The sequence below is a fragment of the Chinchilla lanigera genome, unplaced genomic scaffold (assembly GCF_000276665.1).
Source record: "Chinchilla lanigera isolate Chin_1 unplaced genomic scaffold, ChiLan1.0 scaffold00015, whole genome shotgun sequence".
NCBI classification, from domain to species: Eukaryota; Metazoa; Chordata; class Mammalia; order Rodentia; family Chinchillidae; genus Chinchilla; species Chinchilla lanigera.
In genome coordinates this window covers 15,954,226-15,978,964 of record NW_004955416.1, presented here as the reverse complement: position 1 = coordinate 15,978,964, position 24,739 = coordinate 15,954,226, and the positions used below count along the sequence as shown (strand labels likewise).

At 45.4% G+C, this 24,739-nt stretch overlaps 1 protein-coding gene across 1 annotated transcript in view; it reads left to right on the top strand.

The window, feature by feature from the left end:
* Abhd2 (abhydrolase domain containing 2) overlaps positions 1 to 24,739 on the top strand; it is a 104,351-nt gene that overhangs the window by 4,358 nt on the left and 75,254 nt on the right. The window contains exons 2-3 of the mRNA XM_005381560.2: positions 17,365 to 17,463; positions 19,885 to 20,084. Of these exons, the coding sequence (XP_005381617.1) occupies positions 19,891 to 20,084 (194 nt within the window). The 5' untranslated portion in view covers positions 17,365 to 17,463; positions 19,885 to 19,890. The remainder of the gene's footprint in view (positions 1 to 17,364; positions 17,464 to 19,884; positions 20,085 to 24,739) is intronic.

The window sequence follows — 24,739 nt, the reverse complement described above, 5'->3', positions numbered from 1 at the left end:
TTTTTACTAAATATTTCTTGGCAGTATGAAAAGGGCTTCCACATCACTTTGTATGAAGGCTGTCTATTTTAAATATTTATTTTCTGTTTCTGAGGATGCTGAGAAGCAGCCTTATTCAGGCAGCAGCTTCGAAATGGAGATCGTAAGGCATTTCGTGGCTGTTGGGGGACAAATGTTTTTCTTCTCTGTGTTTGTTCGGCAGCAGAGGCCTGAGGAGAGGTGAAGGCTGCTCCTCCAGGTCACGGAGTAAAGAGACAGCTGGGGCATTGCATAGTGAGCAGCACAGGAGACCTCGGGCCCTCCGCCAGGATGTCCTGGAAGTGGGTGGGGCAGAGCAGTTCACTGCGTTCTCCCTGGTCTCCCAGGAAGTCTCCTGGCCTCCCTGGAGCACACTGCATCCCTATTGCATCTGGCCCTGTATCTGCACCGCAGTGCCCACTGTGTTATCCTCACCTTTGGGCATTGGAGAGGAGCCCTGCCCTTTATGGTAAGACTTCTTGTTTGGGGAGCATTATTAAGTGCCCCGCCCCGTCTTTTCTCTCACCCCAGGAAAAACCTCTCTCTCTATAAAGCATCTTCCCCAAGCCATGTATAATTTTTTTGCTCTCCTTGGAAGAAATATTTTCCAAGATCTCCAAATCACTTTACCACTTCCACAGTCTGCCCAGCGCCAGCCTTGCTAACAAAGGTTTTCACGGGTGCTGACTCTGAGACCAGAGTTTTCTGGTTCTTCACGTTTAAATTCTTTATGACCACATTTGTATTTTAAATAACCACGTTGAGTTCAATGTGGTCTCAGAGTCTTTTGTGGCTCCCAGATGTTGCCTGTGGGTTTTTGTTTTGTTTTGTTTTTCCTTTTCTTTGAAAGTGGCTTAACCTTTATCTTGATTTTATTTACCTTGAGTCTGATTTAGAGCTACCTTGAAATTGAATGTTCAGGGTGTTAGTCAGCCAGTCTAATCTAAAGACCTTATTCTGGGCTTGCTTCATGTGGGGCAGCCACGATGTCCTTCAGCTGCACCACAGATGCAATGCTCAGATGAGAGGACGGCAGTGCTATTGCTTACGCTCTTTCTGGTCTCTCCTAGATAAAAGATTAGGGGCAAAAAACCCCAACTCAGTTGCCCCATTTTTTGCCCAGTTATTATAGACATGTATTTGTGTACCATTTACTTAGTCATACGAGTGAGAGCTGTAAAAAACAAAAACCAGGAAGTCCAACATCGGATTGCTACAATTTTAATTTTCAAATAAGGAAATACAGAAGCCCTGGCATCTCTCATTACCCCCATTTCATTTATGAAGAATGTTTTGGCATCCAAAATGTTTGAAGGTCAGTATCTCAGAATAAAAAGCACCTTCTAAACAGGACATATGGAGGTTGATAAAAAGACTGAGTTAATGACGACTGAATTGCAGCATTTGGGAGGGCCTAGAATGGAGACTCCCATTCAGGGAGGGGGTCTCCACTTTCAGTTTCTTTAGACAGTGCTGGCTATTCTCTTACGGGGAAGCTGGGCCCTTCATTTAGTCCAGTGAATCTGCCAGTGGCACCATCTGTTGGGGTCTTGTTTCCATTGTTTTGGGCAGTATGGACTACACAGTGGTGTGCAATTATAGCGTGTCATAGCGATAGGGACTGATATTAAAAATTGTTCTTTGGCTCCTTGAGGTCCAAATTTGTTTGTGTGTGAAATGCCATGTTGTGACTCTTAATAACTGAAGAGTCACAGGACGCTAAGGCTGGACTTCAACAACCAGCTGGAATTAATAAGGCCCTTTGGCAGTTCTTTCAAAGCATGTGCTTAAACTTATTAAATTCATGATGTAGCATGTCAGGTAATGATTCATGTTTTTGAGATACAATGTGACTTCTCATCCTTGATCCAAACACTGTTTAATCTCTTCCTACAGCCTTATCACATTCTCCTTGTGCTGAGGAATTCTCTGTCCAGGGCCCACAATATGTTCTTTTTTTGTTTTGTTTTCTTTTCTTTTCCGGTACTGGGAATTGAACTCACAACCTCGCACCCTGCCAGTCAGTCACTGTGCCACCGAGCTAAATCCCCAGCCCCTCACAATATATTCTTGAGATCCTTGGGGTTCTCATTAGATGAAGAATGCTCATCAGACTTTTGGGTTTCATGTTAATGATAAGAGGAAGCATTTTAAAGGACTGTCCTGGAATATTGGGATACCCAATGTTATCAGGGTCTGCCTGCATGACCTCGGTGCCCTTCCCACTGCTTTGTGAAGTTCTGATGACTTCGAGCCTGGCAAATTCCAGAGATGGGCTTAGCACAGAAGCAATGAACTGGTATCAAGTAAAACTGGATCACAGCTCAGAGCATGCGAAACCCGCAGCAGCTGTCCCAGCAGAGCAAAGCGGCAGAAGAATGGAGTTGTCATACCTGCACCCAGTGGCATAGGCTTCTCAGGACTCAAGGGGCCCTGGAAGTGGGAGCCAGACTGAGACTGTTGGCAGGCATGTCAGGCCTGAAAAGTCTTATTCTCATTACATCAGTGTAGTTCATCAGAGTTTTACTGTTTGGGAAATTTTATTCGTGCTTATTGGTAAATTTGCTCTAGTCTCCATAACTGTAAAAGTGCTGAAGTTTATGTCAAGTTTTAGGTTTGTACGTTTTAGGAAATACTATGACAAATAATAGTTAGATAAAAGTAATTCAATTTAAATTTAAGAATTAAATACAAAGTAATTTAATCAAGGGCATCTGGCAGGACTAGTTTTCCCCTCAGCCAGGGCCATTTGCTTTCTAAATTTGAAAGCCTCCATCCAGTGCAGGAATCTGGGAGGCCTCAATGTCTTATCTGTGTGGAGCATGGCTCCATTTCACATACCAAGTTCTAGAAATACTAATTGAGTGCAAGTGAAGGGTTAGTTGACTTTGTTGGGGTTTTGCCTTAGGGAGATCCTGTTTGTTTAGACCTGGAAAGTGTTCATGTGACTTGGAAAACTTGAGGAACCCTCCCAAGGAGAGCAGTAAAAATTATGGCTAGGTCTGGGAAAGATGCTTTATGGAGGCTACGTGCACCAAACACTTACTGCCCACACTAAGGGGATGGAGCCCTCCCGAAGTAATTTGTTTATTTTTGGATTGAGCAATAAAGTTTACTTATTGATATTTGTATGATCTGAACGCTTGCCAGAATGGCCCAACTGACAGCAACCGGAAGCTTGTCATCAGACAACTTCACTGCAGCTGAAAGTTGGGGGGAACTTGGTCCTCTATTCCCCATACCACTTCCCCAGCATGCATTTATTTTGAAGCAGATCCTAAACTTCATACAGCTGCATATATAAATATTTGCATAATATCTTTTAAAGATATAGGCTACTTTATTAAACATCCATTATTACATTTTTTAAAAATTAATGATTATGTCATTAATATCATCAAATATGCAGTCACTGTTCACATTTCCAATTGTTTAAAAATGTCAAGTTATTTAGGTTTAATTCTTTAGAATCAGGATTCAAATAAGAATCACACACTGTGATTTGTTGTTCTACCATTTATGTCTTTTAAATTATGGGTCCCTGTTTCTTTTCTTCCCTTCTCAATGAAGAAACTGGTTCCCTTGTAGTAATTTATTTCCTTTTGAACAGGTACTACATTCACCTGATATAACATTCAAAAGGTGCCTCATAGTAAAGAGTGAGAATCCTTCTTCCCCAGAGGCAGTGACTAGAGAAGACTGTTACTAATACCTTGTATATTTTTTCCCAATTTAGAAACAGTCCCTTTTCCTCGGACAGTCATTAACATCACCCATCGTGATTATTACTGACTCTACACGCAAAGCTCGATGTTGTACTAAAATTGTGAAGTGAAATCTTGACTTTGTCACTGTAGGGCTTCTAAGAGGGTATGGCTTCTATGCCAAATGCTCCTCTGGGCCAAGTGCGGGCTGAACTATTTTATGCGTAGCACAGCAAATACGTGTTTACATCTATATCCTTTTCTTTCTTATATAACTGGTAATATGCTGTGCATATTATTCTGTTCCTTGCTTTAGTCACTTAACACAGAATGTATTGTTTGGCACTGTACCAACATTTCTCATATATCCAATGTATCCGAATTATTGCACCCTAAAAATTGGGGAAAATATAATATTTCTAGGACCATCTGAATCAAAATCTTCAGAACTGGGAAGGTTTGTTTTTCTTTTATTTGTTCAGCAGGCGTTAGTGGAGTTCTTTCTCTTCTGGGTGCCCTGCTGGGCCTGTGCCGTCAGGATTGTTCCTGGGGCCTAGACTCGCTGTGCCCCCCATCGGCCCATGCTTGGCCCAGGGAATGCTGTCCGTGAACACACACTAGACTTCCAGCCCCTCACACCTCTCTGTGGGGCCTGCACTGTATTCATACTGTAGAGCAGCCTTCCGTGTTCCAAATACCCTGGCTGCCGTTCCTCCCCTGTTCCATCATGTAAAATAAGTGCTCACTCATTCTTGTCAATGCCAATGAGAAATGTACCCTTCACAATAGTGAGACGATGGAAAATGCCAAGTAGATGCTAGCCAGGGATATTTTCCTCAGTTTAGAAGACAGTCCCTTGCCCTCACTCTGTCATTAATACCGCCCATCTATTATTATTATTACCACCTTTACACACAAAGCCGGATGTTGTCCTGAAATTGCAAAGTGAAATCTTGACTTTGTCACCGTAGAGCTCTAGAAGAGTGTGAATTTCTTTATGTCTCTCTCTGACTGAAGAGGCCGTATGGGGCTTTTGTCAAGGGAGTTGGAGTGGCGGGACCCACTCAGCTCTGCGAAGGGTTTCTGACATGGGGAGGTACCTTCCTTCTCTGTATCCCAGGAGCCTTACACGGAGAGGGCCCCCAAGCCTCAGTTTCCTTGCTTACATTCATAATAATTCACTTAGCAGTTGTTGTAAGTACTGAATGAGGTAATGTCTGAGAATATGCTTTGTGAATAGTAAATTACGCGCTTGGTCTCCATTGTCAATGCCAGTGCATTCTGTGACTTGTTTGAGGAGTAAATGAGGTAATGTGTTGAAATCATGACACTTGGTAAACTGCAGAACCTCTGTCATTGGTGTAAAGATATATGAGATAATATAGTGATATCAGGCCAAAGAGCACTACTGTATCCCTCCTCTAGCCTCTGACCCCTAAACTGTGGGCAGCTGATACAGAAACGGATGGTGCAGAAGTTGGTATGATTAATCACAAGCAAGTCAGAGACTGGACTAACCCTGCTGGAAGACCCAGCTGGACTGGGATCCTCTAGCCTTGGTGGATGAGGAGCCCTTGTTTGCCTTTTCTGGTGAGCACACCACCGCATGTTACACTGTGGGCGTTTGTAACTTTTATTGTGCTAGCAGGACGCTGTGGTGTGGGTGCCTGACCTGCTGTGCCTCAGCGACTCTGCACAGGTCTTATGATCCCCACTTAATTTAGTGTCAGGACACTAAGGTGCCACAGGTTAAGAAACTTGCCCCAAGTCACACAACTAGTATGTAGTATAGCTGTGGCTGGGCCAGATCTGCCTGTCCCCGGGCTCATGAGTTGCCAGCACTGCACACCAGAGAAAGCCTCTCCGCAAAATGCACATCTTTGTAACACCAGTTGTTCTGACCTCTTTCCACAAATTTGTTTTCAGAACACCACACAGATGTTGGATGGAGAGTTTCTCGATTTTCCTTAGATGTTCAAAAGGGAACCTTATTTTATAATTCCACCAGCTTTGTGGTCTGGGTTAACCTAGGGTTAACGCTATTCAGATTTATACTTTCTGGACCAAATAAGGTCATATCACATAGTTAGGAAATCCTACAGGCAGTTTTGTTGCATTGGATGCTTGGACTGAGCGTTGAGAGTCAGAGGTCTTCTATGCTATTCCAGTGTTTATCTGAACTCCAGCAGCCGATGGGAGGGTTCCTACCTCCTCTCCCTGTTGGGGCCTTTTCTTCTTCCTGCTACTTAGAACAGGCTCGTTTTGCTTTGAATTATCTTTCCTCATATGTGAGACAGCAGTTCTGAAGTAGATTTATACCTTTCTCAGCCTGGTAGGATGTTCTTCCGACAAACAGGAAAAAGGGGAAGAAATATGGCCTTGAACAATCATTCTTGTGAGTTTTGGAAGGCAGAAAACTCTTGCTTGGGATGGGTAATTATTTACCTGAACTCAAGATGTTCTTCACAATGTTCAAAAGCTGTTGATATCCCAGGTCACACTGAGCTTTCTCTCAATACATAGTGGTGTGGTAGGTACCCTTAGAGGCCCAATGGAATTGTGTCCTATAACAAAATCCTGTTCAAGGGGCACAGTGGGGATGCTTTGAGCCAATGCTTTTCCCACAGACTCAGTCAGCCAGTAAATATTGACACATGCCCACTACTCACGCAACACCCTTTCAATCCGCGTAGAATTTAAACAGGAAGGTTGAATTAGAAGGACATTGACCAGAAATCCCAGTAGTGATGAAACAGATAGGAACCCTCACTTTTATGTAGCGATGAGACTGGCATGCTTTCTAGTTGTGAAGAGGGTATTTACAGAATCTGAAGGGGCAGCTGTGATCTTAGGGCCTGGTGGAGATGGACCCCCAGTGAGGTTCCTGTCTAGTTCAGCAGATAGAAAAGCTGGTAGTATGCTATCGAGGGCTGTTGGTGGTGTCACTCCATTGGTGAATGATAGCATTTGTTCAACACAGCCATGGGGCTGGGAACATAGAGCCGAGGAAAGGCGTGTCATACCTGCAGCCTCGTGTCAGTCCCTGCGTCAGTCCAGGCATCACGTGCGGGCCCCAGGCACGTGGCCATGCAGGCACGTCTTCCCTGCTGGTGCCCGGAATGCCCCTTGTAAGAGACACACTGCAGCTTCATTCCATGATGACTCACTGTCCCTGCTCCCACGCCATCCCTCTCGCCCCATCGTCCATCTCCTGACTGCCCCGCTTTTTGGGGCCTTGGCTCAGCCAGGAGCCCTGCCCAGTGTCTACACCCACACCTCTGTCTCTGCTGTGCTTCCCCCACCGTAAGTCCACCTCCTTCTTTCTGCCTGCTTCAAGTTTATAGTTGGTGTTTCAGGATTTAGTAATTACCCAGGGATTTGCCCCTGTTCCCTACGTTATGGATGCCACGTATGACACTGTTTTGTAGCTTCCCCTGCAGAGGCTGGAAGGAAGCTGACGCCTTTGATACCCCTGGGGAGCAGGGACGACTGTTGGAGGCAGGTACAGTGTGCTAAACACACCCCACTAGTAGTCCTGACACTTTGCCAGTGGGTTCTGCCCTCTTCATTTGCCCACCACTGCCTTATCCAGGAAGGTGCTCCCTGCTTATGTAGGTGAGTTAATTGTTGGTAAATGGGGTCATTTCCTTTCCAGCTGTGAAGTTCTTATGCTATTTCTGCTGAAATCATCTTCCTTGACGGCTGTTTCCTCACTCCCAGGAAGCTGACCAGGCAGCTCCATGAGCTGGGAAAGCTCAGCAGAGGGAGAGCTCCTGGGCAGAGTAGTGTGGCCATGATCCTATGTCCCTGCATCATGTGGGTGCCTGCTGCATGGGGTTGCCTATTGCATAAAGGCAGACCAGAGGCAGACACAGAGCAGACCACTGCCTATTACAACTGACAAAATCAAACAACAAAAGAGAGAGACCAAAACCAGCAGAGCCGGGCATGGTGGCGTACACCTGTAATCCCAGCCTTCAGGAGGCTGAGGCAGGAGGATCCCTGTGAGTTCGAGGCCAGCCTGAATTACATAAGGAGACCCTGTCTTAGTAAAACCAAACACACAAAAAAAATCAACAGAGGAAGGCTGCTGGCAGGTCACAGTGGCAGTGAGGACTTGCCCTCAGGCTATAAAGAAGGCAGAGGAAGCACTTCCAGAAGGGGAGGCCAGAGGAGCCCCAGCCAGGACAACAGTGGGGCATGGGGTGCAACATGAGGAGATGCAGGCACCTGAGGGTGTGAATTTCTGTCTCTTTACCTGGAAAAGAAACCTATTTAGCTCAGACCCCCAAAATATACCAACCCAGAGTATTTCCTTCTGAACCTCTATTTTTTGAGGTGGCTCAGTGTCTTCAGAGCAGGAGGCCACACTCGGGACTGCCCAGAGGCTAATTTCCATGCTCCTTGGGTTTTAAAATTCCTGAGCAATTGCTTTAAAACTAACATTTTTCTAATCTTGAAGTTTTTAATAAGGCAGTTTTCCTCTAAAGAACTCAAAACATTTTATAATCCTTATTTTGAGTATATCTGTGGATATTTATAATTATAAAATAATTTTTTAGCCCACATAATTCCATCAACTTCTTTCCCTCAATAAGCCATAATGGAATTTCCCTTATCCTGTTTTTAGAAGAAAAGACAAACTTTCAGAGTTTAGATGACTCACCCAAGATTACTTGGCAGAACCTGGGCTCAAACCCAGATCCTCCGATTCTAAAACCTATGTCACTCAGTTATACCGCATGGGCTCTTGGGCTAAGCTTCAGAATCCCAGGAAAGGCCAAGTGCCCACCCAGAGCTGCACAGTATGTTGGGTAGGGGGGGATAATTGTAGATGCCACTGGAAGCAAGCAATGTGGAGCTTACAGGGAATCCCCTCCCTCCTCTGACATCCAGAATCCAGCACTTCCGATCCTTCCACTCAGGCTGTATCCTAGAAGGTGGGGTGAGGCCCTTTTAGCTCTCAACAGAAGCTCGGCAGGGCTCCCTCAAAGCCAGGTATTGGTGCTGTCTTGTTTAGCACCCGTGGGTGGCCATCTCACAGCACCCTTTCACTGTTAACCGGGGGCCCTGAGCATAAATCTGTCTTCTATATTTACCTGCACTGGCTGGTAGCATCTGTTTCCTTCTAAGAGTCAGTCACTGTGGAATCCATGTGACCTCCGAGCCTGCTGCTCTAAACTGGCAGGAGATCCTGTTTAACTCACAGCATCTGAGGTATTTATAAAGCAGAAGTAAGTAAAGCATGCTTCAAATACATGCGAGATGTCTGCTTCTGCCACCAAAAGCTTCCATCAGAGTCGGAAGGATGCAGAGCCTCTCGGTGCTCCTGCTATCTGGCCTCACGTTGCAGGGCGGGTGGCCAAGGCCTGACAATTCATCCTCTGGGCGACTGAGCTGGCCGAGGCAGGAAGGCAAGCAGGCAGAACCCATCTCTCCTCCAGGAGGACCAGGGCCTTGCCTGTGGTCACATCCCCATCCCAGGCCTAAGAGCATAGGTATTAGCCAGTTCCATGGTCTGGCTCCAGGGTCATGGGAAAGCAGAACACTCAGAAACTGGGACTCCCTTGTATTTTTACTTTATTAATGGGTGGCAGGGGGGGGGGGCGACACCTAAGTTCTTTGTTGCTGCAGCTGTGGGTGAGATTTTCTCTGCCCGCATCACTGAATTCCTTTAGGTGAGGGATCCTTCCCACACTTGTCTGCATTTCTTCCTTCCTTCTGTGTTTGCAAACATGGGTCGGAGGTCTGAGCTCTGCACTGTTGGTCCCAGGAGGCACCGCAGGAGTTTTTTGTGCCCTAATCTGCAGCTACGCCTCTCCTCAGCTGTACGCTTTAAAATGCCAGTAAACTATGGCCACTTGAGTTTGCCGGGTTCCGGTAACCTGAGATTTTGCTTTCAATATTATAGAATTTAATTACAGTGTGGGGTTTTTTGGTGGTTGTCTTTAAGCACAATGTTCAGAGCTATGGAATCTGTCTGTGAAAGCACCTGTCCTCTTCGCAAGTTCTAGACTCTCCACAGGGGAACCCTTGGCTTGTACTTTTCTGTCTGCTCTCTGGCATGGATTGGTTTCTCAGAGACGGCACAGTTCTGCTTGTGATTTTTCCTAAGTGCTTTCGGTTCCTTCTCTAGGAGAAAGTCCACCTCTGTCAGGAGGGTTCTACACAAAGGGGCAGGCTGGCCAGCTTCCCTTAGGCATCTTAGCAAGAGCTCAAACAAATGTGCTAGTGATTGGTGACTCAGTCACCAGTATTTTTAGTTTAGGGAGTTTCTGTTGTGAAAGCGCCTGGGTTAGTAGCCATTCCTGACATTTCAGTGTAAAGTTCACATTTTTTGCTTTGGGTAGCTTTCCTTCAAGTATTGGAACTTGTAGGCCATTTTCTAAGAGCACGTTGAGTATATGTGACCCTGCGACTTTGCAGAGGACTATGGTTAAGTAAACTCTTATCACCTGAGTGAGCCTGCACAAAAAGGCAATTTCAAGGTCTTAATTTTGAACACGCAGCAATATTAATGTACTTGTATTTAATTATCTGTCAGTTCCTGTTTCTTTTTTACGAAACTATGTCTGGCCTTGTAGGATCTGCTTTGTAAGAGATGTTGGACTAGATCAGCAAGGAGCCGTCTCCTTCCTGTCAATTTCTACCCGCTTCCAAGTCACTCCCAGCCCCAGAACCTGCTCTGAGCTCCAGGGCAGCCCTGGAGTTGCTACCCAGTACTTAATGTTCAACCCTAAATGTCTCTTAGCATCTCCTGGAAACAGGATTAGAGTGGGCGTGGTGGTGAGGCCTAGCACCCCAGAACTCTTTCAAAATCTGTTGCTCCTGTTTCTGTGCTGAAAGGGGTCGCCTAACACACACCTTCTCCCCGGCCTTGGCCAGGCTGCCCCGCAGCCACACCTCCTCTCTGCAGGGAAACCCACTCAGCCACTCCCAGGTCAGCACAGGGGCCTCTGGCAGGCTTCATCCCTTCTAGCATCCTAGCATCCCTTGGCACCTTGTGCCAAGGCAGGAGGATTACAAATGTGAGAATAGTTTGAGCACTTTTGTGATTTAGCAATACCTTGTCTCAGAATTTTAAAAGGGAGGTGGGCTGGGAATACAGCTTAGTGAGAAGGGCCTGGGTTCAATCCCTAATACTACATACACACACACACACACACACACACACACACACACACAAATTGTTTTTAAAAGACTTGAGTGCAGTGGTATAGGCCTATATACCAGCAGTCTGGGAAGCTGAGGCAGGAGGAACACATGTTCATGCCCCAGTTTGGACAACCTAGTGACTTATTGAGACCCTGTCTCAAAATAAGAAATGAAAAAAGGGCTGGGGGTGTTGCTTAGTGCAAAGACCGTGGATTCAATCCCCAGTCACCCAAAATAAATGAAAAACAGGATTGGCCCTGTTATTGCCAAGGCTTGTCCATCATTTTGGGATATAGGCAATAGTAGTGGGAGGACGGTGTTTTGGAACCTAGAATGCCTGAGCTCCCCGAATACTTCATCCCACAGAAGAGAAGGACATGCAGGCCTAGACCAACATGGATGTGCCAGAGGTGGTTCTGTGAGCTGCTAGCTAAGGTGCTCGTCCACCCAGGGACATTGGTCCTGGCCGGGAGAGAGAGGCACAGGACCCAGGTTGTCAGGGATACCTTGTTCTGGGTGGAAGAGGCCCTGTCTGGAAAGCCCCAGTGGTCCTTCTGAGGGCCCCAGCCCATGTACTAAAGGCCTTTGCAGGTAGAAAGAAACATCTAGGAGAGGATGCTGGGCCTTCTTGCATCTTCTCTGGGTGTGTCAAAGGAAGCCAGCTCCTGCAGCATGGCTTTTGTTTTTTTCTACTATAACAGCTCTGATTCCCTTAGTTAAATGGCAGATAAGGGGAGAAGCTGGCTGTTTTCCTGCCTGCTTTCTCCTCAGATGTGTTATGGTGCCTACATTAGAGTTGGCTCCTTTATGGCTACCAAAAAGGCTAAAGATTGGGCTGACATAGGGTGGAGACAGACCATGTTGTCAGAGACACATGTACGGCAGAGTGCTGTGGCCTTCTGGTCCTGTAGCTGTGGGGGATGAAGCCTGCCACAGGCCCCTGTGCTGGCTTGGAAGTAGCTGAGCAGGTTTCCCTGCAGAGAGGAGGTGTGGCTGAGGGGCAGCTTGGCCAAGGCCAGAGGAGAAGGTATGTGTTAGGTGACCCCTTTCAGCACAGAAACAAGAGCAACAGATTTTGAAAGTATTTAGGGGACTTGGTGATCACCATCTCTCAGGACCTTAGGAAATCCAACGTGGCTCCACTGTAGAAGAATCAACAAGAGTATCTCCCAGGATTAATTTCAGACTGGTAGGAGGAAGTCCATTCAGTCAAGTCTTGCAGTGGGCTGAGGCCTTTGTGTTGGTGAGGAAAGTGTCTTTGGTGGTGATTTCTATGCCGGATACATCATTTACAGGGGCAAAATGGAGAATCTAGCAGTGGTGATGGTGATAACTAATATTTTTTAGGGCATTTACTGGATTAATATGATGGAATTATTGACATAAATGGTGCTCCTAAAACATATAAATGTTGAATTTATTTGAAGAAGTGACAAAGGCCCTGAGCACTGCTCATCCTGATGAGTTTTATTGTATATGGTCTAAGAAGCAGGGTGGAATGCAGGGGCTGTGTTCCGTGACAAAGGAGAGATATTTTTTTTCCTATTTAGCCAAGTACTGCAGTTCTGTCCTCCAGAATCTCAGATATTTTTAGCTGAAAGAAATCTTGGTTGGCATCAGCTACTTCTAATCCATTCTGCTCATTTTACACATGAGGCGTTTAGATCACCAAAGGTTAAGTTACTTTTTCAAAATCACCAGGAAGGAAGGGACAGGGGAGGCTAAACTAGCCCAGAAGGCCCAGAGCCCCAGACTGGAGCTGTCACTCCTGCTCTGTACCTTCACCTGAACTGAAGCTCTTGGCTGTGGCAAGCAGTGGGAAGTGATGGAGGTACAGCCTGGGCCTTCACCATCATTGGAAATACTGGTTGAGCATGCCTTAATGACCAAGGGAAGCATTAAAGCAATTTTAATAACCAGCTGTTGGGCATGTCAGTGCCTTGGGTTCCTTTGTTAATGCAGAGACTACAAATGGATTGTAACTATCAGATACAGCACCTCAATCCCACTTATATAGAGGCAAGGGTTCAAGGATACAGGTGCACAGAAAGCCCAGTGTATCACAAGGTACCCTGAGATGGCAACAGAGATGGTGATAGAGGTGGGGTGGAGACTTTGACTTCCCATCTTTACATACCCAGTCTACCAGCTTTTCTGACTTTGTTTCCCAGTCTAGACTGCCTTGTGCTCTTTTTGACCGTATATTACCTGCCTAGAAAGGGAGAAGGGCACATCAGACAGGTATTTGTGCCACTGAGCTGTATCACCAGCCCTAGGGGCACACCAAATAGTGCAGTGCAATCTGAATTTGTTATGTCTAGGACAAGTTCAGAATATGAATATTTACTGGCAGGTTGGACTAAGAAATGAAGAGCAACATAGAATAAAGTGCAAGATAAGTTGAAATGAATGTTAAGAGTTTTATTCTAAAATTATTGCAAATTCCTGAATTGATATCTAGATAGATAGATAGGCATGCATTACACAATTACACAGACACACATACACATATACACATAGACACTTACTTCTAAATCCTACACTTCATTCAGTGAGGCCCAGTTCTAGCTGCTCTATAAATCCGTCCCTGTTTTTCTCTTGAACTATTCTTATCTCCAAGTTTCTAAAGTACACATACCCATAACGTAAACTTTTCTCCTCAGTTAAAATGTGAGCTCTACTTATTTGCCCCCCTGCACAGTAGTCGGCACACAGTAAGTACTCAAGTACTTAACCCAGCAACATTCAAGGGAGGTGCCACAGGGGGCTGGGGATTTAGCTCAGCGACACAGTGCCTGCCTGGCAAGCACAAGGTTGTGAGTTCGATTCCCGGTACTGGACAAAAAAAAAAAGGGAGGTGCCACAGAGACACGTGGATCCGGTTCAGGCCCTGGATCCCAGCTGCGGCGGTGGGCCACAGTGATCCTAAACGGCTCCTAGGATTGCCTTCCCTGAATTTAACTGAATTTTAAAACCTTGGTATTTTTTGAGGGTTGCAACAATTACTTGCTGCTTCTGCTATTTAAAAAAAAAGTTGTAGGAGGACACTGTCTATCACACCACTCAAGGTCCCCTTATATAAAGCCACACATTTTAAAAATAATTCCATGCCCCCAAAGCCCTGTTTCCCCTTAGTGTGTTATGTGTCTGGGCCAAGAGCACTCTCTGCTGCTCTCTTTCTATTGGGAGACCACTGGCCTGGCTGGGTTTCCTCTTTCCCCTGACAGTCACAAGGCTCAGAGACATTCAAAGCTGGATCACACACATAATTGTTATATATGTTGATATATGTGTTTTCCTTGTACAGGGTTTCAACTTTTTTCTTACGTCTTATTAGTTGCTATTTTAAAACTTTTTTTTTTCTTTTTTCTCTTTGTGCAGTGCCAGGAATTGAACCCAAGGCCTCGTGCATGCTAGGCATATGTTCTACCACTGAGCTAACCCTAGCCCTTAACTTTTTTTTTTTTTTTTCTAATAACAAAAGTGTTTAAAATCATGATGAATTTTGGAAAATAGAAAAAAAAAAAAAAAAGAAACTGCCAGTACTTTATAACACTTCAATTTAGGTCTATAATATGTCTTTATATATTGTTGAAAATTGTAGAATAAAAAGGTCTAGAAATAACAGTGATGTATACGATTCCCTCATGTGAAAGAAATCCTGAGGCAGGTGATCTAGGTATGATACGGTGATGCCATTGCATTGTCAGGAACACAGATTACTGTCTTTCTATTCTGTTGTCAGCTTCATGAGGCTCCTAGAGTGACCTCAAAGTCTCTCCTTGCCCAAAGTGGCTGTCAGAATTGCACCCATATTGTCTGCATTCCAGGGAGACAGAAAGGGCAAAGGGAAGACAAAGGATCAACTCTCTGCCTTTTGAGGAGCCTTTCTAGATAGCAGCCTGCTATGGTTTAGATCTAAAATGTTCCCCTAACGTCTCATATGTTCAGAAGTGGGGCTTTGGAAGGTGCTCGTAAGGGCGCCAGTCTCATCAAAGGGTCGATCCATTGCTGAGTTCATAGCTGAGTGGCTGTTCGGAGGTGGGGCCCTATGGAGGAAGTACATCATTGGGATGTGTCTTTGAAGGGTGTATCTTTTCTTTGACTCTCTTCCTGCTCACTCCATGTCCCAGCTGTCGTGAGATGAGCAGCTTTCCTCCACCACACACTTCTGCCGTGATCTTTGTACCTGGGAGCCAGGCAACTAGGAATCAAAAACCTCTGAAACTGTGAGCCAAAATAAATCCTTCCTCCTCTAAGTTAGTTTTTTTCAGGTATTTAGGCACAGAGACAAAAGGCTGACTAATACATTAACCTTTCAAAAACTGGCCAGAATTTAGTCCCAAAGACTCACCTAGCTACAAGGGAAGCTGGATTATAAGGATTTTCTCATATTCCAAATTTTGTTTTTTGCACATTTCCAGGTTCTGTTACTAAAGATGAAGGGGAGACTTACTCTTGGAATCAGCAGTCAGCTACATTTCCAAGTCTCTCTCTCCCTCCCTCTCTGTCTCTCTCCCTCCCTCTCTGTCTCTCTCTGTGTCTCTGTGTCTCTGTCTCTGTCTCTCTCTCTCTATATATATATATATAATTGTATCTTTAGTATTTATTGAAGCCATCTCAAATAGTTAATGGAAAGAGCTAAAAGTATAAGTAGACGTCAATCAATAGTTAAATATCAGTCAGCAAAAGGTACTACATTTTGTTACCCTGTAAGCTTTAACATTCTGTCCTTCCCCCTTTTTCTATGAATTTTCTCTTGCACTTAAACTAATCGCATATTTTTAAGATATTTGATCAGTATAAACTTCTCCAGAGCTAGAAGAGACCTTAATTTTCTCTAAGAGGTGCGTATTCCAATGCTTACAGGGTACATTCAGGTACTAGAAACAGTTACGGTGGGCCAGGAGCTGGGGTTGAAGATGATAAGGGGTGGCGGGGCAGTGCTGAGGGCTGGAGAGAGCCTCTGCCTTATCTGTTGAGGCCTGTTCCTTGTTGCCATGTGACAGTGCTGGCTCCATCTTGCCAAATCGTAGAATTTTTTCAAAGTGAAACCAAAACTCTAGATTTTTATCTGAACTCTTCTAGTGTTTATAACTTGACAAGTCTATAATTTGGTATACTCTCCCAGCCCATGCACTACCAGTTTGGGATCTCTGGTCTGCCCCAGGCCTGTTCCTCGGCCAACAGCTGAGCCTGGTGGGATGTGGCTGTCATGAGGCTGGAGACCCTGCTTGGCAGCCCCCACCTCACCACACTCCTCTGTGGCTAATTTGTGAGGAGATCATAAGAATGAAAAGTGGAGCAGGACTATTGGGAAGGTTAACTGAATCTCCCTTTCGACTTACATTTTCTTCTTCAATCATTCTGCTGTGGTGGGATCAGGAAAAAAAGCAAGGCTTGAATCCCAGCTCAGCTTTTACAGTGACTCTCACCAAGCCATTCGGTTTTGTTTTGCTTGCTTCTCTCTCTTTCTTGCTTTTAAGTAGCATAGCCTGATAGTTAAGAGCATAGTCTCTGGAGCCAGGGATGAATCCTGGCTTTTCTACCTACTACCTCTGTGATCTTGAGCAAATACTTAAACTTCTTAGGCCTCAGTTTCCTCATCTGTAAAATAGGGTAATAATCCCATCTACTTTACTGGGCATGGGAAGGATTAAGAGTTAGTATGCATGAATATGAAGAGCTTGATGTATACAAGCTCAAAGATACAACTACGTAAACATTGGCTATCTCCTGTTCTTATTTTGGCTTCTTCTGCTGCTTTGGAATCTATAGATTTTCTAGCACATTTTCAAGGAGGCTCAGGACTCTGGGTTCTTCATCTCACAGTGAGCACTTGTTGCTTCCACTGCCCCTCGCAGCCTGCCTCTGAGAACCTGCACAGACATGATGGTGCTTCAGCCCCGTACCTACTGCGTTCAGCTCTGTCTTAAGCTCTGTTCTAGTACCTTACTTTTCAGCCCATCTCTCCCTTTTGTTTTCCTTAGCACACATTTTTCCTGCTATGGCCACATGTTTGGGAGAGAAGGAACATGTCAACTGGCTGCACTATCTTGACCTAGGGCCCCCTTAGTTATTACATTGGCCACATAGATATGATGTCTGTCCTACTTGGCATTTCTGAAGGGCATGTTAGGAACTGACTCATAAAAGCAGCACAGGTTGGCTTTAACCAGGACAGGGAACACTGCAGATAACTGTAATGAGAACCCACCTCAAAAACAAAATAAAACAAAGTGTCTTTTTTTTCTCATGACATTAAGTGCAGAGAAATTTAGACTGTTTCATTTCTTTTTGTTTTGTTTTGTTTTGTTTTGTTTTTGTTTTTGTCCGGTACCAGGAACCGAACTCATGACCTTGCGCTTGCCAGGCAGGCGCTTTTGCCACTGAGCTAAATCCCCAGCCCAAGAGTGTTTCATTTCAATTAAGCAGTATTTTCTCATTCTTTAAAATATCACCCTCCAATCTTTTTTTCATCTTTTAGGTTAATTTAAACAAGAGATCTGACCTGACAAACCCAACTGTACAAGTGCAACTCTTCAAGGAAAATTAATATTTGCCCTGAGAGGAACAAGTAACATAGGTATGTATTGCTAAAACTCTCATTCTTCCTGCTTCTCTCCAACTCACATGTTAGTAAGCATGGAGTAGAAGTGGGAAGGGAAGGATTTATTTTTCAATTCCATAAAAGGTACTACTCTAGACCAATGTGCACTGGACGCCAGGCCCCCGCATTACTGGGCAGTATTTCTGCAGTGCTAGAGATGGAACCCAAGGCCCACAGCTGGGCCACGCTCCTGTACTCTGTATTACTCTGTCTCTTTCTAACAAAGAAGACAAGAACTCTCCCAGATCCGTTTTCCCAGCACACAGTCAGAGAAACTTTGGAATTTCTGATAGGTTTCTAGTGTAGGCCTTCCATTTCGTAGATTTAAAGTCCATAATTAACCAGCTGCTGCCTCACCTTGGGTGTTTGTTGAGCATTAGTCTGACTAGCTTAGGTGACAGGGCTCCAACAGGGTGAGGGATGGGGTATGCACCGTGACCCCTTGAGCATCTTTAAGTGCACTTGTGTGTAGTTCTTTAAGCCATAGGCCCTTTGAACTTTGATTAATGCCATGAAGCCTCTCCCCAGAAAACTGCACTTACGTACAAGCTTTCATGTCTGATTTCAGGGAATTCCAGGACCCTAAAATCCCACAGGAGATCCACAGACCCTCAAGTTAAGAATCCTGGTCTTGGAGGTTTATAGATAGCCTTTGGGGGACCTGACTGACCCCAGAAGTGAGATGATATGTCACCAGAAGCAAAGATTTAAGAAAATTGCTCAATAGGTCAAATGTTGATGAAGTTGAGAGGGCATTCCAAGATCTAGCCTTGATGCAAAATTGTGTCAGGGAGGTTTTAAAAAATAACTTTCACTAGGGGTGGTGGCACACACCTGTGATCCCAGGATTGCAAATTCAATTCTTTTCTGGGCAACTCAGCAAGACCCTGTCCTAATTTTTTTAAAAAGGGCTAAGGGTGTAGCTCAATATGAAGGCACTGGGTTTATTAATCCCCGGTACCACTAAAGAAAAATCTTTTCTTGCCCTGATGATGGAAGTGTACTTAAACGGCTATGCTCATTGATTTTCATTCCTCACTGAGTTGAGAGCCCTTGCCAGAGATCATCTGCAGTGTTTTTGGGTCCTGTATTTGCTAAAGTTGCCTTGATTTTAGAAAAGGATTCCTGAGGTCTGTCTGGACCTGCCTTAGGTCTCAGGGGCTGTGAGTCAGCTACACCCAACTCACTTTTTGGAGATTGTTTGTGCTACCTGTTTTGTCTCTATCCTTGGCTACCAGAGTTTTCATAATGACTGATTTTCACAGAGGCTACTTGAAATCATTCCAGAGGAAGCAGTTGTCATAGATACCTGAGCTGTAGGAGTTACCATTTTCTTCTTCTTTCTCTTCCTCCTCCTTCTCCCCTCCCCTTCCTCCTCTTCTTCTTCTTCTTCCTCTCCTCTTTCACCCTCTTTCCCTAATCCCGCTCTTCCCCTCCTCCTTCTTCATTAGCTTGCATTTTCCCTAATTCTTAAGGTAACATCTGATGCTCTGTTACTCAGCTGAGCAGCAAAGAAAAGGCTGAAGTTTTGTTACTGTTACATTTGTTTAGTTCAGTGTGTGTGTGTGTGTGTGTGTGTGTGTTGTATGTAAAGTAAAGCTACTTTAAAACGTGAATATTAAGGGTGTTTGGGGACTATCATACGCATATATCGTTTCTGTCCTGTAATTTTAATTTTGGGGCTAGTGGTCGAATTTGGTCTGCTCTTGGCCTAATTTTGTACTAGTGGATACAGCCAGGCTCCTGCAGGAAAAAACGTGCCACATTCATTGTCACACTGCCTGAAACTCCCAGAGCCATGGCCACTGTGACTTGGGCTGAGTCAGAACTCGACTCTAGTACGAGGGCCTCCGAAGAGCAGATGGCTGGGTCAGGCTGAGAGTGCTTCATCTGCTCAGCCTGCTCTGAAAACAGAGAGATAGGACAGCAGGCAGGACAGTGTTCCTGGCACCCGCGGTCCCATCCACGTTCCCACCCAAGGCTGTAAACACAACACTTCACACACATCTGCTGCTCCGGGTATGGATTAAGTATACAGAGAGCTTTGAGGGGGCCTGTTCACAGAAATAAGTGTACTGGCCCTAGTCCTACACCTGCCTTTCTCACTAGTTCTATTTTTCTTACTCTCAAAAAGACACAATAGTCAGCTTTTTCCAATCTGCTTACCTTGGAAGTGCTCATGAAATTAGAGAAAGAAAACCATGCTGGCTCCAGTCTAGGAACACCCAGGGCTGTGCTCCTGTGATCGGGTGGCTGCCAGCGCATCAGTGGTTGTGAGGCGCGGATGGTATCTTCCCGGGTGTGCTCTGTGGACTCACGTGTCCTGATCACAGCAGGATGTGCCTCTGTTGTGCGGTGTGGTCCACCCCTCCTCAGACCTGTCCCTCTGCTCCCCAGATCAAGATGAATGCCATGATGGACACCCCTGAGCTCCCAGCCGTATTTGATGGGGTGAAACTGGCTGCAGTGGCTGCTGTGCTGTACGTGATTGTCCGGTGTTTGAACCTGAAGAGCCCCACAGCCCCGCCTGACCTCTACTTCCAGGACTCAGGACTGTCACGTTTCCTGCTCAAGTCCTGTCCCCTTCTGACCAAAGAGTGAGTAAACTGTGTCTTCCATATACTAACCTGCTGACCTGTTTGCCTCTGGGTGGTGTTCAGAGAAGACCTTCTCAGGCTGGGGGGCAGGGGAGGGCTCAGTGGTGGAGTGCGTATTTAACCTGCACTATATCCTCGGTTTGATCCCCGGCATCTCCCATCCCTGCAAAAAGAACCTTCTCATATTGTGTCCTTAAGGCACTGATGGAAAATGGCTTCATTGCTGTTAAAACAGCCCGACCTGACGGCAGCCCAGTGTTTAAATCCTGGAGAATATGAGAGAGGATAAAATCTTTATTGCCTGCAAGCATCTTGTCTTCCACAGTATGGTGTTGTGACCCATGACAAGGACCTTGTGGAAAGCATTAGTCATTTGTAGGTAGACGTGGAAGACTGGACAGTATTCTAGCCCTTTAGCTAATACCCTGTTGCCCATCCTAGGACAGAGGAACCATCCTATCCAGAATGAGTGATAAACAAAAAGGCACAGACCCGTTGGTTGGATACTCTCCTTGCCATACTGGAAACTGCACCAAGCATTAGCTGAGAGCTGTCCCCTGAGGAGAGTGGCTTCACCCCAATGGGGCAGGTCTCCCTGCAAAGGCCATGTCTGAGTTTTGGAAGTGGCAGGAGGGGCACTGCTTCTGACAGAGGAAGCCGCAGGGAATCCATATTCTGGGTCATTCATACTGCTTCATGCAATGCGTTGTGAAATACCCGCTCCCCAACCCTGTGAATGTCGTCCGATTATGTCCAAGCCTTATTCACTCCCCATCAGGCTGAAGTCCGCCTCTTTGCCGTGGCTGCTTTGCTCTGTGCCCTTGCCAACTCATTCCTCTCTCCTGCTGCACCTCGGAGACGCAGCTGGCTGCTTGGAGAGCGGTCTTGTTTTGTTTGTTTGTTTGTTTTTGTTTCTTGTTTTTTGTTTTTCCAGTACCGGGGATCAAACTTACAACCTTGCACTTGCTGAGTAGGCACTGTGCCACTGAGCTAAATCCCCAGCCCGAGAGCTGTCTTTCTTTGTGTCCCCTCAACATGAGACTAGCAGAGTTTCTGATACCTGGTGGGTAGTAACATAGTAAAAGCTTTGCTCCTTCACCCTCTTTTAGGGATTGGTACACTGGGTGAATGATTCTCCCCTCAGACCAAAGAGCAGCAGAAACATCTGAGTGTTTGGGTTTTACTTTGTCTAGCTGACTGTCGCAGGCCCTTAGACAAGGGTGAAGGCCTTCCCCTGTGGGCTTTGACATTTGGGTGTTCGTGTGTAGTTTTCTCATCGTTGTAAGAGTGATGCCGTAACTCCACGTCAAGTAAGATGGTGCCTAATTCTGGTAGAGCATGGTGCACCACATAATGTCATCATGTTAGTCTAGAACTGCCCCTGCTGAGGGACTATATGTTGTGTGGCCTCCACAGCTTGGCACCAAAATAAAGATGTAGTGTTTTTATTATGCAGTGTTTGCAGTTAAAAATCTGCTGTTCCAGTCATAGTGACACATGCCTATAATGCCAGCTACTCAGGAGGCTGAGACAGGAGGATCACAAGTGCGGGCCCAACATGGACAACTTAGCAAGATTCTCTCTCAAAATAAAAAGTAAATTAAAAAGACTGGTGATGTGGTTCAGTGATAGGGTACTCTTGAGTTCAATCCCCACAATTATAGAAAGAAAAAAGAAAAGAAAAGAAGAAATCTGCTCTGTAAAGGGCATGCACAGTAACTGTGTTTGAAAATTGCCCATCATTTTTCTTACTTGTGTTCTGAATGTTTCTTCGGTACTTATGTAGATAAATCACTAATTTGGATTGCTTGGTGACCTTTTACCTACTTTCTGTTTGTTTGTTTGTTTGTTTGTTTTTTCTCCAGACCGGGAACCGAACTCATGACCTTGCGCTTGCCAGGCAGGCACTTTTGCCACTGAGCTAAATCCCCAGCCCTCCTTTTACCTACTTTCATATTAAGTGGGACTCTCATTTTTGAAGAGCTTTTAAAAATCAAGATTTTTAGCCACATGCAGTGGTGCATGTTTGTAATCCCGGCACCTAGGGAGGCTAAGGCAGGAGGATCACAAATTCAAGCCCAGCCTGGGCAATTTAGCAAGACCCCATCCCCAAATAAATTTTAAAAATGGCCCACGGATGTAGCTTAGTGTGAAGGCCTTGGGTTCGATGCCTAATACCACACACGCACACACAAAAATCCACCAACATATTCAAAATCCTGCAAGTTTATATGCAGATGAGAATTAAATTTGCACCCAGCTTTGGCCCCTGAGTAATTAGAAGGAGAAAGGCATAAAAAAGCAGCTTTTACTCAGGCTCTGGGGAAACACTGTGTAAGGTCTGATTGTGTACTAATTGTTGAAGTGTAAATAAAAGCTGATTATGGCAGTTTTTACCTCCTTGTCTTAGTTTCCTTTTAAAAATAACCAGAGACATTGACTCCCGGGTCTTCCTTTGCTTCTTTCCCTTCCGGCACCGTTCTCCATAAGCCTGAGGTATTGACCTGGTACTATGTGACTTCTGTTGAGATGACTCAACCTCCCCCTGGGAGAGGAGAGGGGCCCTGTCTGTCCCCATCTCCTTGGAGGTGAAGGCTATGTGTGAAAAGTGAACATCCACCTGTGTGCTGCTGGCAGCAGCTCGGAGCCTCTGATCACTGGCCATCGCCACTCTACCCCTGGTGAAGCCCGGATGAGGAGGGTGCTGGTGGCCTGGGTTCAAGGAGAGCTGATGTTGCTTAGGAACTTAGCTGTGGTTTCAGGTGGGCATGAAAAGACAAGTTCCCCCCAACTATTTACTTCCAGGGCGTATCTCTTGGATTTATAGGACCAACCTATAAATCATGTCACAGCGTTACGTAAGCACCCTCTGGCTCGAAATGACAGATGACTAGAGGGCAAAGGGATTCTTTCTTTTCCACTTTTAGTTAACATCTTATTTCTGGTATAGATTCTAATTTTAGGACTAGCGCTATCCTGTGTTCGTGTAGCACATTGGTAACATGTTTTCATGTTGCTTTCTCTCTTCCACGTCACTGCATTTGAAATGACATTCTGCCATTTAATCCTCTTAAAAATTTAAAGGTCAGATTCATTTTTCCTGTCATTTTAAGGATGAGGAAACCGGGAGTAGCAGAAGAAAGCTGAACGAAAACTGGGGCCAGTTTTCCTTCTCCTCCATGGAGAAGAACACGAGCCACCTTCCCGGGGTGGGGGCAGGAGCTGAGGCCAAAGCAGGAAGAGGCCAGCCCACAGGAGCAGGAGGAGCAGGGCTGGCCTCCCGTGGCCTTTGATCCCCGCGTGACCTCTTTCTATTTCCATCCCTCCGGGGGATGCCATTATCCCCTCATGTTCTGTTACTTGCCACATTTCCACAGTGGCCACTCATGTGTTTGAAGCTGAGAGCAGGAAGTGTCTGTTCCGGGTAAAAGTGCTTCTCTTGGAACTTTGAAGCTGTGTTCCTAGGAGGAAGCTGGTCTGCAGCCTCACAGGCACTTGCCCAGGCTGGAAGGTTCAGCTACGTGATTCGCAGCGAGTTGCTGCCGTCATTCAGTAGCCCTGACTGCAGGCAACTGGTTATTACAATGAAGGTGCGAATCAGAACATACCCTCTTGCTGCTCTGCAGCAGGGAACTAGTTGATGAAAGGTGAAGATTGCAAGCCTGCTGTGAGAGTAAGGATTCTTCCTTTTGCCCCTCTCAGCATTAAAGTTAGTTTTAAATCTGTTTTGACCCAAAGAGACATCATCAATGAATCTTTTACTGTCTGGAGGAAAACTTTGCTTTGATGGGAGGATGTGCCTCTTGTTCACTTAGCAGCAGATCAATACTTGCCTAGTGATTTGTTTTTTGTTCTCAAGAAGTGTTTGCTTTTAGTGGAACAAGCAGACCAAAGCTCAGTCATGAACTGAGAAAAATCAAGATGGTGATACAAATGTCCATAATAAATTTAATACACATTTATTTTTTAAAAGTAGAAAATAAAGCACTCAAAAATCATTTATAATTTTACCCAAAGATAACATACCATTGCTATCTTGGTGTTCACTTCTGTGGTTTTTATCTTCTTTATACACAGTGTGTGCCCCACACAGAATCAGTGTATACTTTGCTTTGTATTTGTGTTATTTTGTTTTGTTTTGTTTTCATGATGTTAGGGATCAAACCTGGGTCCCTGAGTATGCTTGGCAAACTCTCTACCACCATGCTCTGTGTATCCCCAGCCCAGGACGCTGTTTACATATTACTCGGTAACCTGTTTTAATACTTGGTAGGCCACAAGCATTCACCCATGCTGCAATCTCTCTTCTTCACAGCTTCAGAATTCTGTCATTCTTTCAAATTCCCTCATGGTTTTTGGCCACAGTGGTGTAGAGAAATTTGGAGTAGGACGCAAACCTAGGTCCTTTTCCTCCCAACTAGCCAGGGGACCCTGGACAAAGCACAGCTTCTCTGACCCTTAGTTTCCTTCCTTGTAAAATCAAACAGGCAAATCGTGACAGTACCTTTCAATGCCAGCACCCTCTGCCTCTGGCTGCCTTGCTTGGTCAGCAGCATCATGGAGCCCTCCTAAGGGGAGCCCCCTGAGAGGGGTCCTGACTACAGGCCAAGGAAGAAGCTAAAGGGAAAGATTTTCTTGTATACCTGGCCTCTCCT